The sequence below is a fragment of the Oncorhynchus kisutch genome, linkage group LG20, assembly GCF_002021735.2.
Source record: "Oncorhynchus kisutch isolate 150728-3 linkage group LG20, Okis_V2, whole genome shotgun sequence".
NCBI lineage: Eukaryota > Metazoa > Chordata > Actinopteri > Salmoniformes > Salmonidae > Oncorhynchus > Oncorhynchus kisutch.
The window spans coordinates 5,568,512-5,582,593 of record NC_034193.2 but is presented as its reverse complement, the minus strand read 5'-3'; the positions used below and the strand labels follow the sequence as shown (position 1 = coordinate 5,582,593).

Sequence of the window (14,082 nt, the reverse complement as noted above, 5' to 3'; positions counted from 1 at the left end):
AAAACACACACTACACTGAACACTGTAAAACACACACTACACTGAACACTGTAAAACACACACTACACTGAACACTGTAAAACACACACTACACTGAACCCTGTAAAACACACACTACACTGTAAAACACACACTACACTGAACACTGTAAAACACACACTGCGCTGTAAAACACACACTACACTGAACACTGTAAAACACACACTACGCTGTAAAACACACACTACACTGTAAAACACACACTACACTGAACACTGTAAAACACACACTACACTGTAAAACACACACTACACTGAACACTGTAAAACACGCACTACACTGAAACACACACACTACACTGTAAACTCTAAAACACACATTACATTGTAAAACACACACTACACGGAACACTGCAAAACACACACACACACACACACACACACACACACACACACACACACACACACACACACACACACACACACACACACACACACACACTACACTGAACACTGCAAAACACACACACACACACACACTACACATTACACTGTAAAACACACACACTACACTGTAAAACACACACTACACTGTAAAACACACACTACACTGTAAAACACACACACTACACTGTAAAACACACACACTACACTGTAAAACACACACACTACACTGTAAAACACACACTACACTGTAAAACACACACTACATTGTAAAACACACACACTACACTGTAAAACACACACACTACACTGTAAAACACACACACACTACACTGTAAAACACACACACTACACTGTAAAACACACACTACACTGAACACCGTAAAACGTAAAACACTGTGAACACTAACACACACACTACACTGTGAACACTCTGTAAAGTAAACACTCGTATATAGGCTGTCCATTCTTACACAACATAAATAATGCTGCATTAGCTCTGGTCCAAGGGGTTACGTGCAGCTTGCGGACGCTGAAGTTGTACGTAACACCATGGACCAGAGCTACCACAGCAGTAACACAAACACTAGAACCTCACCAAGTATCTCTGGATCTTCTTCCACAGTGTCGCAAATTCTCCCAGCCCCAGTTGTCCGTTACCGTTGTCCTGTACGAAGGTTAAGGCTCAACAAGTATCCGCACATCAGCAAGCCCTTAGAAACCAGAACATTCCAAACTAAAAACTTTCATTAGTCACGTTGGGCCTGATTTAGTGTTGAGATGAGTGTGCCCAAGTCACTCATTGAGGTCAATGGGAGACTTGTGTCAAGTTATGCACAGTGTGCAGATCTCAAGCTAGAATACCATTCTAGATCTAGAATACCATTCTAGAATACCATTCTAGATCTAGAATACCATTCTAGAATACCATTCTAGATCTAGAATACCATTCTTTGTATAGACACAGACACAGTATATAATCAATGTGATGTAGCCATACCTGGGTTCAAATACATGTGTATTTGAAAATCTGGTACTTAAAATACCATTTGTTTTTTGTGTATTTGTGTATTTTCAGAAAACAGCCCAAACGGTTATTTAAAAAAAAAAAAATAATAATAATAATCGACCAAATTGTATTTACAATTATTTTCTGAAACTTTTTTCACATACCATTTTGAAATACCAGGGTTAAACGCACAGGAGTGTGATTGAGTCAATGTATTTTCCAAATACAAATTCAAATATTAAACTACTTGTCTTTTCAAATGAAATACATCTGAATACTAACTTTGTGAAAGTACCTGAGACATTGTAAATAGTATTTAAACCCAGGTCTGAATCTAGTGGCGCTGTGAAGGCATGTTATTTATTTTACCTTTATTTAACTAGGCAAGTCAGTTAAGAACAAATTCTTATTTTCAATGACGGCCTAGGAACTGTGGGTTAACTGCCTGTTCAGGGGCAGAACAACAGAGTTGTATCTTGTCAGCTCGGGGGTTTGAACTTGCAACCATTCCGGTTACTAGTCCAACACTCTAACCACTAGGCTACCCTGCCGTCCCTACACTCTAACCACTAGGCTACCCTGCCGTCCCAACACTCTAACCACTAGGCTACCCTGCCGTCCCTACAGTCTAACCACTAGGCTACCCTGCCGTCCCTACATTCTAACCACTAGGCTACCCTGCCGTCCCTACAGTCTAACCACTAGGCTACCCTGCCGTCCCCACAGTCTAACCACTAGGCTACCCTGCCGTCCCTACAGTCTAACCACTAGGCTACCCTGCCGTCCCTACAGTCTAACCACTAGGCTACCTGCCGTCCCTACATTCTAACCACTAGGCTACCCTGCCGTCCCTACATTCTAACCACTAGGCTACCCTGCCGTCCCTACAGTCTAACCACTAGGCTACCCTGCCGTCCCTACAGTCTAACCACTAGGCTACCCTGCCGTATAGGATACGTCCATGAGGTTGACCATGACTCTGGCTGTTTCTAGGCTGAAACCGTCCGTCTTTATGTCCGTTCCTGTAGAGGAGACATCACAAAGAGTTAGGACTTCTGCAGACTTCCACTCTACATAAAACAGTGTGCAGTATATGTACAGGAGAAATACGAATCATGACAGGAAAGAAAGTATATAGCACTTCACTCACGTTTAGCAATGATTTTGTTGAGAATCGACTGGAGCTCAGCTGCTGAAATCTCCATGTCCTAGAAACAAGTGACAGTCACAAAAATTACAACTCTCATGTAGGTTCCCCCCACACGGGAAAAGAGACGTTTTCAACAAAATAACGGAAGCATTTCAGCCAAGCTTGAATTCAAAACGAACAACAACAAAATATTTATTTTTATTAAAGATTGATTATCGCTCCTGATCAAAATGTCGTGAATGATAGATATTCATGTCATAGTCACGAGTCAACTGCATTACCCTCAAAAGTTACTTCAACCAGTGAATGCTAGCAATCTTAATTAATGAGTGTTAGCATGCTAATAGCTAACCCCGCACACAAACGTTTATATTTTTACTAAGGGGTAGGCAGTAAGTTGATAACGATATCACCAAAATATGTTGTATTGGACATTTCAAAAAGCGTTCTAAGCTAATGTGAAAACAGTCATGGTATTTAGTTTATGAAAATAAACCAGATTTAACAAGGCAACCTTGGGGCTAATTTGAAATGGCCGACAACGGTAGATTTTTTGGGTGGGGATTTATGCGACTGTACCCCAGTAAGACCCACATGGCCGCAGTGACGAGGTTTATGTCACAGGGTGGAACTGTTGAGTTGTGAACACAGAGCTTCTTTCTCGTTGCCAGGTGTAGTTGATTGTAACTAAGGGTGTGGCTTTCTGTATGTAACCTGTCTGTTTGCTACTCTTCAGCAGATCCCCATTACTGTGTGTAGGTTGGCGTGCACAGGGAGAACAAGAACGGTGAGAGAAGCAGCTGTGTGATTGTAAAGTACAGTGTGTTGTTTCTGTGGTGTGAGTGTCATTGACCCGCTCCACTTCTCCCTGGTCACGCCCTTCTATAAAAAAAAATGAAAAAAACTAGTGTTGCACAATCCCTGTATAAATGAGTTACATTTGTTAGACGTATTGAATTGTTGATCTGTTTCCAATGTTTTGAAATCGGTCCTGTGATAAAGATATAAAGATATGTACGAGAGCTGCTGGGGATTTAAGTAACAGGATCACCCAAAGACTAAATATTGTTCTTGTGAATTATGTAACTCAGCCGGGAAAATAAACTGTTGATGATATGTGCGTATTTTATTTCCATGCTCCGCCCCTTTAAGAACATGTTTTATTTTAGTCCTGTATTTTAATAGGCCGACAGAAATTAGGTGTGTGTAAACACCCCACGTGACATACACTCACTACTGAAGCCTTTTCCCCCCTCAGTGATAACGGTTAGTAAAACTCACTTTTCCAGCTAGCTTTGCGAACAGACCTCTGAACCCAGCATCAACCTCCGCTTCAGACACAGTGTCCTGGGGAAATAGGAGTGAAAAACACATTTAGCACATTGATAAGTCACATGGTATGCTATAGTAGTGATAGGATAAGTCACAGGGTATGCTATAGTAGTGATAGGATAAGTCACAGGCTATAGTAGTGATAGGATAAGTCACAGGGTATGCTGTAGTAGTGATAGGATAAGTCACAGGGTATGCTGTAGTAGTGATAGGATAAGTCACAGGGTATGCTATAGTAGTGATAGGATAAGTCACAGGGTATAGTAGTGATAGGATAAGTCACAGGGTATAGTAGTGATATGATACGTCACAGGGTATAGTAGTGATAGGATAAGTCACAGGGTATAGTAGTGATAGGATAAGTCAAAGGGTATAGTAGTGATATGATAAGTCACAGGGTATAGTAGTGATAGGATAAGTCACAGGGTACGGTATAGTAGTAATAGGATAAGTCACAGAGTACGGAACAGTAGTGATAGGATAAGTCACAGGGTATAGTAGTGATAGGATAAGTCACAGGCTATAGTAGTGGTAGGATAAGTCACAGGGTATAGAAGTGGTAGAATAAGTCACAGGGTATAGTAGTGATAGGATAAGTCACAGGGTATGCTGTAGTAGTGATAGGATAAGTCACAGGGTATGCTGTAGTAGTGATAGGATAAGTCACAGGGTATGCAATAGTAGTGATAGGATAAGTCACAGGGTATGCTGTAGTAGTGATAGGATAAGTCACAGGGTATGCAATAGTAGTGATAAGATAAGTCACAGGGTATGCTATAGTAGTGATAGGATAAGTCACAGGGTATAGTAGTGATAGGATAAGTCACAGGGTATAGTAGTGATAGGATAAGTCACAGGGTATGCTGTAGTAGTGATAGGATAAGTCACAGGGTATAGTAGTGATAGGATAAGTCACAGGGTATAGTAGTGATAGGATAAGTCACAGGGTATAGTAGTGATAGTGTGATTTGGTTCCTTACATTGTCTAGTTTAGCCTCTACACGGTCTTCACAGTGGCTGTGGAACAGAGAAATAAACACATTAAACACATATGTACACACATACAATTGTTGCTCAACTACATTTTGGGATTACTCTGCGGGATTTAGAGGTAATATGTGGTTTAGTACGGTACTCTGCGTCACTGCTTCATTGCTCCAGACCACCACAAGGGGGAGTTAGAGCACGGATTATGTTGTTGGGTCCCAAGGCACTAACTGACAACGAATGAATGGGAGACATAAACCAAATAGAAACGGATAATTGTGCACGACTTCAAAATTGAATTTCAATTAATTGAATGATGAGGATGAAGAAGGTGATTGAATTTAGAACAATAGTGTGAGAATTGGTCTTCCTCTGTCCTGCACGCGCACACACCCGGAAAAACACTTATTTATTTATACTCGTCAGTATTACTTACTAAAACTGTTGTTCCACTAAGGTTTTTATTCTAAGAGAAATTAAAATGTTCAATTATATTCCATGATATTCTTACGATAAATGTGTTGACTAAATATTTACAAGTGATGTCTGCTAAATAATCAAGCTGAGTGACTCAGTCATATAGCCTCAGCACCTACATAAAGCTGAGTGACTCAGTCATATAGCCTCACCACCTACATAAAGCTGAGTGACTCAGTCATATCGCCTCACCTACATAAAGCTGAGTGACTCAGTCATATAGCCTCACCTACATAAAGCTGAGTGACTCAGTCATATAGCCTCAGCACCTACATAAAGCTGAGTGACTCAGTCATATAGCCTCAGCACCTACATAAAGCTGAGTGACTCAGTCATATAGCCTCAGCACCTACATAAAGCTGAGTGACTCAGTCATATAGCCTCAGCACCTACATAAAGCTGAGTGACTCAGTCATATAGCCTCACCTACATAAAGCTGAGTGACTCAGTCATATAGCCTCGACACCTACATAAAGCTGAGTGACTCAGTCATATAGCCTCACCTACATAAAGCTGAGTGACTCAGTCATATAGCCTCACCTACATAACGCTGAGTGACTCAGTCATATAGCCTCACCTACATAAAGCTGAGTGACTCAGTCATATAGCCTCACCTACATAAAGCTGAGTGACTCAGTCATATAGCCTCACCTACATAAAGCTGAGTGACTCAGTCATATAGCCTCGACACCTACATAAAGCTGAGTGACTCAGTCATATAGCCTCACCTACATAAAGCTGAGTGACTCAGTCATATAGCCTCGGCACCTACATAAAGCTGAGTGATTCAGTCATATAGCCTCAGCACCTACATAAAGCTGAGTGACTCAGTCATATAGCCTCACCTACATAGAGCTGAGTGACTCAGTCATATAGCCTCACCTACATAGAGCTGAGTGACTCAGTCATATAGCCTCACCTACATAAAGCTGAGTGACTCAGTCATATCGCCTCACCTACATAAAGCTGAGTGACTCAGTCATATCGCCTCACCTACATAAAGCTGAGTGACTCAGTCATATAGCCTCACCTACATAAAGCTGAGTGACTCAGTCATATAGCCTCACCTACATAAAGCTGAGTGACTCAGTCATATCGCCTCACCTACATAAAGCTGAGTGACTCAGTCATATAGCCTCACCTACATAAAGCTGAGTGACTCAGTCATATAGCCTCACCTACATAACGCTGAGTGACTCAGTCATATAGCCTCACCTACATAAAGCTGAGTGACTCAGTCATATAGCCTCACCTACATAACGCTGAGTGACTCAGTCATATAGCCTCACCTACATAAAGCTGAGTGACTCAGTCATATAGCCTCAGCACCTACATAAAGCTGAGTGACTCAGTCATATAGCCTCACCTACATAAAGCTGAGTGACTCAGTCATATAGCCTCAGCACCTACATAAAGCTGAGTGACTCAGTCATATAGCCTCACCTACATAAAGCTGAGTGACTCAGTCATATAGCCTCAGCACCTACATAAAGCTGAGTGACTCAGTCATATAGCCTCACCTACATAAAGCTGAGTGACTCAGTCATATAGCCTCACCTACATAAAGCTGAGTGACTCAGTCATATAGCCTCACCTACATAAAGCTGAGTGACTCAGTCATATAGCCTCACCTACATAAAGCTGAGTGACTCAGTCATATAGCCTCAGCACCTACATAAAGCTGAGTGACTCAGTCATATAGCCTCACCTACATAAAGCTGAGTGACTCAGTCATATAGCCTCACCTACATAAAGCTGAGTGACTCAGTCATATAGCCTCAGCACCTACATAAAGCTGAGTGACTCAGTCATATAGCCTCACCTACATAAAGCTGAGTGACTCAGTCATATAGCCTCACCTACATAAAGCTGAGTGACTCAGTCATATAGCCTCACCTACATAAAGCTGAGTGACTCAGTCATATAGCCTCACCTACATAAAGCTGAGTGACTCAGTCATATAGCCTCACCTACATAAAGCTGAGTGACTCAGTCATATATCCTCACCTACATAAAGCTGAGTGACTCAGTCATATAGCCTCAGCACCTACATAAAGCTGAGTGACTCAGTTATATAGCCTCAGCACCTACATAAAGCTGAGTGACTCAGTCATATAGCCTCAGCACCTACATAAAGCTGAGTGACTCAGTCATATAGCCTCAGCACCTACATAAAGCTGAGTGACTCAGTCATATAGCCTCAGCACCTACATAAAGCTGAGTGACTCAGTCATATAGCCTCAGCACCTACATAAAGCTGAGTGACTCAGTCATATAGCCTCACCTACATAAAGCTGAGTGACTCAGTCATATAGCCTCACCTACATAAAGCTGAGTGACTCAGTCATATAGCCTCAGCACCTACATAAAGCTGAGTGACTCAGTCATATAGCCTCAGCACCTACATAAAGCTGAGTGACTCAGTCATATAGCCTCACCTACATAAAGCTGAGTGACTCAGTCATATAGCCTCACCTACATAAAGCTGAGTGACTCAGTCATATAGCCTCACCTACATAAAGCTGAGTGACTCAGTCATATAGCCTCACCTACATAAAGCTGAGTGACTCAGTCATATAGCCTCACCTACATAAAGCTGAGTGACTCAGTCATATAGCCTCACCTACATAAAGCTGAGTGACTCAGTCATATAGCCTCACCTACATAAAGCTGAGTGACTCAGTCATATAGCCTCACCTACATAAAGCTGAGTGACTCAGTCATATAGCCTCACCTACATAAAGCTGAGTGACTCAGTCATATAGCCTCCTCACCTACATAAAGCTGAGTGACTTAGTCATATAGCCTCCTCACCTACATAAAGCTGAGTGACTCAGTCATATAGCCTCCTCACCTACATAAAGCTGAGTGACTCAGTCATATAGCCTCACCTACATAAAGCTGAGTGACTCAGTCATATAGCCTCCTCACCTACATAAAGCTGAGTGACTCAGTCATATAGCCTCACCTACATAAAGCTGAGTGACTCAGTCATATAGCCTCACCTACATAAAGCTGAGTGACTCAGTCATATAGCCTCACCTACATAAAGCTGAGTGACTCAGTCATATAGCCTCACCTACATAAAGCTGAGTGACTCAGTCATATAGCCTCACCTACATAAAGCTGAGTGACTCAGTCATATAGCCTCCTCACCTACATAAAGCTGAGTGACTCAGTCATATAGCCTCACCTACATAAAGCTGAGTGACTCAGTCATATAGCCTCACCTACATAAAGCTGAGTGACTCAGTCATATAGCCTCACCTACATAAAGCTGAGTGACTCAGTCATATAGCCTCACCTACATAAAGCTGAGTGACTCAGTCATATAGCCTCACCTACATAAAGCTGAGTGACTCAGTCATATAGCCTCACCTACATAAAGCTGAGTGACTCAGTCATATAGCCTCACCTACATAAAGCTGAGTGACTCAGTCATATAGCCTCAGCACCTACATAACGCTGAGTGACTCAGTCATATAGCCTCACCTACATAAAGCTGAGTGACTCAGTCATATAGCCTCACCTACATAGAGCTGAGTGACTCAGTCATATAGCCTCACCTACATAGAGCTGAGTGACTCAGTCATATAGCCTCCTCACCTACATAAAGCTGAGTGACTCAGTCATATAGCATCAGCACCTACATAAAGCTGAGTGACTCAGTCATATAGCCTCAGCACCTACATAAAGCTGAGTGACTCAGTCATATAGCCTCACCTACATAAAGCTGAGTGACTCAGTCATATAGCCTCACCTACATAAAGCTGAGTGACTCAGTCATATAGCCTCCTCACCTACATAAAGCTGAGTGACTCAGTCATATAGCCTCACCTACATAAAGCTGAGTGACTCAGTCATATAGCCTCACCTACATAAAGCTGAGTGACTCAGTCATATAGCCTCACCTACATAAAGCTGAGTGACTCAGTCATATAGCCTCAGCACCTACATAAAGCTGAGTGACTCAGTCATATAGCCTCACCTACATAAAGCTGAGTGACTCAGTCATATAGCCTCACCTACATAAAGCTGAGTGACTCAGTCATATAGCCTCACCTACATAAAGCTGAGTGACTCAGTCATATAGCCTCAGCACCTACATAAAGCTGAGTGACTCAGTCATATAGCCTCACCTACATAAAGCTGAGTGACTCAGTCATATAGCCTCAGCACCTACATAAAGCTGAGTGACTCAGTCATATAGCCTCACCTACATAACGCTGAGTGACTCAGTCATATAGCCTCAGCACCTACATAAAGCTGAGTGACTCAGTCATATAGCCTCGGCACCTACATAAAGCTGAGTGACTCAGTCATATAGCCTCACCTACAAAACGCTGAGTGACTCAGTCATATAGCCTCCTCACCTACATAAAGCTGAGTGACTCAGTCATATAGCCTGACCTACATAAAGCTGAGTGACTCAGTCATATAGCCTCGGCACCTACATAACGCTGAGTGACTCAGTCATATAGCCTCACCTACATAAAGCTGAGTGACTCAGTAATATAGCCTCACCACCTACATAAAGCTGAGTGACTCAGTCATATAGCCTCAGCACCTACATAGAGCTGAGTGACTCAGTCATGTAGCCTCGGCACCTACATAAAGCTGAGTGACTCAGTCATATAGCCTCAGCACCTACATAAAGCTGAGTGACTCAGTCATATAGCATCAGCACCTACATAAAGCTGAGTGACTCAGTCATATAGCCTCAGCACCTACATAAAGCTGAGTGACTCAGTCATATAGCCTCAGCACCTACATAAAGCTGAGTGACTCAGTCATATAGCCTCAGCACCTACATAAAGCTGAGTGACTCAGTCATATAGCCTCAGCACCTACATAGAGCTGAGTGACTCAGTCATGTAGCCTCGGCACCTACATAAAGCTGAGTGACTCAGTCATATAGCCTCAGCACCTACATAAAGCTGAGTGACTCAGTCATATAGCATCAGCACCTACATAAAGCTGAGTGACTCAGTCATATAGCCTCAGCACCTACATAAAGCTGAGTGACTCAGTCATATAGCCTCAGCACCTACATAAAGCTGAGTGACTCAGTCATATAGCCTCAGCACCTACATAAAGCTGAGTGACTCAGTCATATAGCCTCACCTACATAAAGCTGAGTGACTCAGTCATATAGCCTCAGCACCTACATAAAGCTGAGTGACTAAGTCATATAGCCTCAGCACCTACATAAAGCTGAGTGACTCAGTCATATATCCTCAGCACCTACATACAGCTGAGTGACTCAGTCATATAGCCTCAGCACCTACATAAAGCTGAGTGACTCAGTCATATAGCCTCGGCACCTACTGAGTGACTCAGTCATATCGCCTCACCTACATAAAGCTGAGTGACTCAGTCATATAGCCTCACCTACAGAAAGCTGAGTGACTCAGTCATATAGCCTCACCTATATAGAGCTGAGTGACACAGTCATATCGCCTCACCTACATAAAGCTGAGTGACTCAGTCATATAGCCTCACCTACATAGAGCTGAGTGACTCAGTCATATAGCCTCACCTACAGAAAGCTGAGTGACTCAGTCATATAGCCTCACCTACATAAAGCTGAGTGACGCAACTTTTACAGGAAGAACCACTGAACGTACACACCACACACACACACTCCTTACTGAAATTGGGCCTGTTTCTCTGAGAACACTCTTAGGCAGAAGTCCCCGTTCAGGTCGGCCTCGAAGGTGGATGGGACGATGAGGTACTCTCCTGGGGGCAGTTTGAAGCGGGTGCTGACCTCTCTCAGGTTGACGAAGGTTTCAGAGCGGGCCTTCTGGGCATGGGTCAGGAAATAGTTCTTATCCAGGTGGACCTCCCTCTGGCCGTGGAACTGTTGTGGTACCTGGGAGTAGAAACACAAAATGTTACATCAGCCACATCACATCATGTTACATCAGCAGCGTAGCCTAGTGGTTAGAGTGTAGGGACGGCAGGTAGCAGAGTGGTTAGAGTGTAAGGACGGCAGGTAGCCTAGTGGTTAGAGTGTAGGGACGGCAGGTAGCAGAGTGGTTAGAGTGTAGGGACGGCAGGTAGCCTAGTGGTTAGAGTGTAGGGACGGCAGGTAGCCTAGTGGTTAGAGTGTAGGGACGGCAGGTAGCAGAGTGGTTAGAGTGTAGGGACGGCAGGTAGCCTAGTGGTTAGAGTGTAGGGACGGCAGGTAGCAGAGTGGTTAGAGTGTAGGGGCGGCAGGCAGCCTAGTGGTTAGAGTGTAGGGACGGCAGGTAGCCTAGTGGTTAGAGTGTAGGGACGGCAGGTAGCCTAGTGGTTAGAGTGTAGGGACGGCAGGTAGCCTAGTGGTTAGAGTGTAGGGACGGCAGGTAGCCTAGTGGTTAGAGTGTAGGGGCGGCAGCGTAGCCTAGGGGTTAGAGAGTAGGGACGGCAGGTAGCCTAGTGGTTAGAGTGTAGGGACGGCAGGTAGCAGAGTGGTTAGAGTGTAGGGGCGGCAGCGTAGCCTAGTGGTTAGAGTGTAGGGACGGAAGGTAGCCTAGTGGTTAGAGAGTGGTGACGGTAGGTAGCCTAGTGGTTAGAGTTTAGGGACGGCAGGTAGCCTAGTGGTTAGAGTGTAGGGACGGCAGGTAGCCTAGTGGTTAGAGTGTAGGGACGGCAGGTAGCCTAGTGGTTAGAGTGTAGGGGCGGCAGCGTAGCCTAGGGGTTAGAGAGTAGGGACGGCAGGTAGCCTAGTGGTTAGAGTGTAGGGACGGCAGGTAGCAGAGTGGTTAGAGTGTAGGGGCGGCAGCGTAGCCTAGTGGTTAGAGTGTAGGGACGGAAGGTAGCCTAGTGGTTAGAGAGTGGTGACGGTAGGTAGCCTAGTGGTTAGAGTTTAGGGACGGCAGGTAGCCTAGTGGTTAGAGTGTAGGGATGGCAGGTAGCAGAGTGGTTAGAGTGTAGGGGCGGCAGCGTAGCCTAGTGGTTAGAGTGTAGGGACAGCAGGTAGCCTAGTGGTTAGAGTGTTGGACTAGTAACTGAAAGGTTGCAAGATCGAATCCCCGAGCTGACAAGGTACAAATCTGTCGTTCTGCCCCTGAACAAGGCAGTTAACCTACTGTTCCTAGGCCGTCATTGTAAATAAGAATTCCTTCTTAACTGACTTGTCTAGTTAAAGAAAGGTCAAATAAAAAAACATCACATAATGTTAATGTTAGATCAGCCACAACCAGAGGGGGATCTTCTGCAGCTCAGTTGGTAGAGCAAGGTGCTTGCAACGGCAGAATTGTGAGTTCGATTCCCGGGGACCACCGTTTCTTAAAATGTATAGAGGTGTCTGCTAAATGTCATATTTTAATACAGTATAAATCACAATAAAATAAATGGTATTAATTATGGATTTATCTGACAGCAGTGGGTTTAATATAGCCTGAGTGCTGGTCTGTTTATCCAATGGCTTGACATGGACAGCAATGGAGTTTCAACTTCTGCCTCTGCATTGCTTGCTCTTTGGGGTTCTAGGCTGGGTTTCTGTAATGCATTTGTTTGTGTGACAACTGCTGACTATGTAAACAGGGAATCATAAAACATAATTGATCGAATGATTGATTGGCGAGAGCACAAACAGATCTAGGACCAGTATATTATTATAATGATGCCCCCCCCCCCCCCACAAGCCCCACCTCATAGATGGCGAATCCGATGGTGTGCATGTCCTCTCCTACTTTCCTCATCCGTCTTCTGTTCTTCTGGATGAGTCCCACCACGAAGCTACAGCCCACCTCATTATCCCCCGGGTCGTCATCCTCTTCCTCCAGATTGATCTTGAACTGGGGATTCATCCAGAACGTGTCTGTGGGGGGAGGCGGGGGCCAGGGTTATTATGAAGGAGAGTACTGTTATAAAGAATGACTTAGTGTTGTGTATGGTTGAGGTGTGTTTGTGGTATTTTTTTGAGGTATCTGTGGAAGGATCTGTGGAAGGATCTGTAGAGGTATCTGTGGAAGGATCTGTGGAAGGATCTGTGGAAGGATCTGTGGAAGGATCTGTGGAGGGATCTGCGGAGGGATCTGTGGAAGGTATCTGTGGAAGGATCTGTGGAAGGATCTGTGGAAGGATCTGTGGAGGGATCTGCGGAGGGATCTGTGGAAGGTATCTGTGGAAGGATCTGTGGAAGGAATCTGTGGAAGGATCTGCGGAGGTGTCTGTGGAAGGATCTGTGGGAGTAGAGATCGACCAGGGTCAATATGAGGGTTGGGTTGAACAGAAGGTTAGAACAGAAGGTGTTTTATTCATACTAGTGGGCCATTTCCACTGCATGGATTTAGCCTGACGTTTGACCTAAAGACTCCACTTCTATGGCTGAGGAAACTGTCTGTGTGAGTCACAGGAGGTTGGTGACACCTCAATTGGGGAGGACAGTCTCATAGTAATGGCTGGGACGGAAGTAATGGAATGGTATGGAACTCAAAATACATATGGTTTCCAGATGTTTGATACCATTCCATTTACTCCCATTCCATTTACTCCATTCCATTTACGCCATTCCATTTACGCCATTCCATTTACTCCATTCCATTTACTCCCATTCCATTTACGCCATTCCATTTACTCCATTCCATTTACTCCCATTCCATTTACTCCATTCCATTTACTCCCATTCCATTTACTCCCATTCCATTAACACCATTCCATTTGCTCCATTCCATTTACTCCATTCCATTAACTCCATTCCAGTGATTATTATG

The 14,082-nt window shown here is 44.0% G+C and overlaps 1 protein-coding gene across 1 annotated transcript in view; it reads right to left on the bottom strand.

Annotated features, from left to right (window-relative positions):
• Window positions 1-14,082, bottom strand: part of LOC109880977 (calpain-2 catalytic subunit-like) — a 47,532-nt gene that overhangs the window by 3,135 nt on the left and 30,315 nt on the right. Inside the window, exons 10-16 of the mRNA XM_031798704.1 lie at window positions 13,018-13,187; window positions 11,029-11,252; window positions 4,894-4,930; window positions 3,863-3,928; window positions 2,582-2,639; window positions 2,389-2,453; window positions 1,021-1,089 (exon numbers count right to left, since the gene is read on the bottom strand). Coding sequence (XP_031654564.1) covers window positions 1,021-1,089; window positions 2,389-2,453; window positions 2,582-2,639; window positions 3,863-3,928; window positions 4,894-4,930; window positions 11,029-11,252; window positions 13,018-13,187 — 689 coding nt within the window. The remainder of the gene's footprint in view (window positions 1-1,020; window positions 1,090-2,388; window positions 2,454-2,581; window positions 2,640-3,862; window positions 3,929-4,893; window positions 4,931-11,028; window positions 11,253-13,017; window positions 13,188-14,082) is intronic.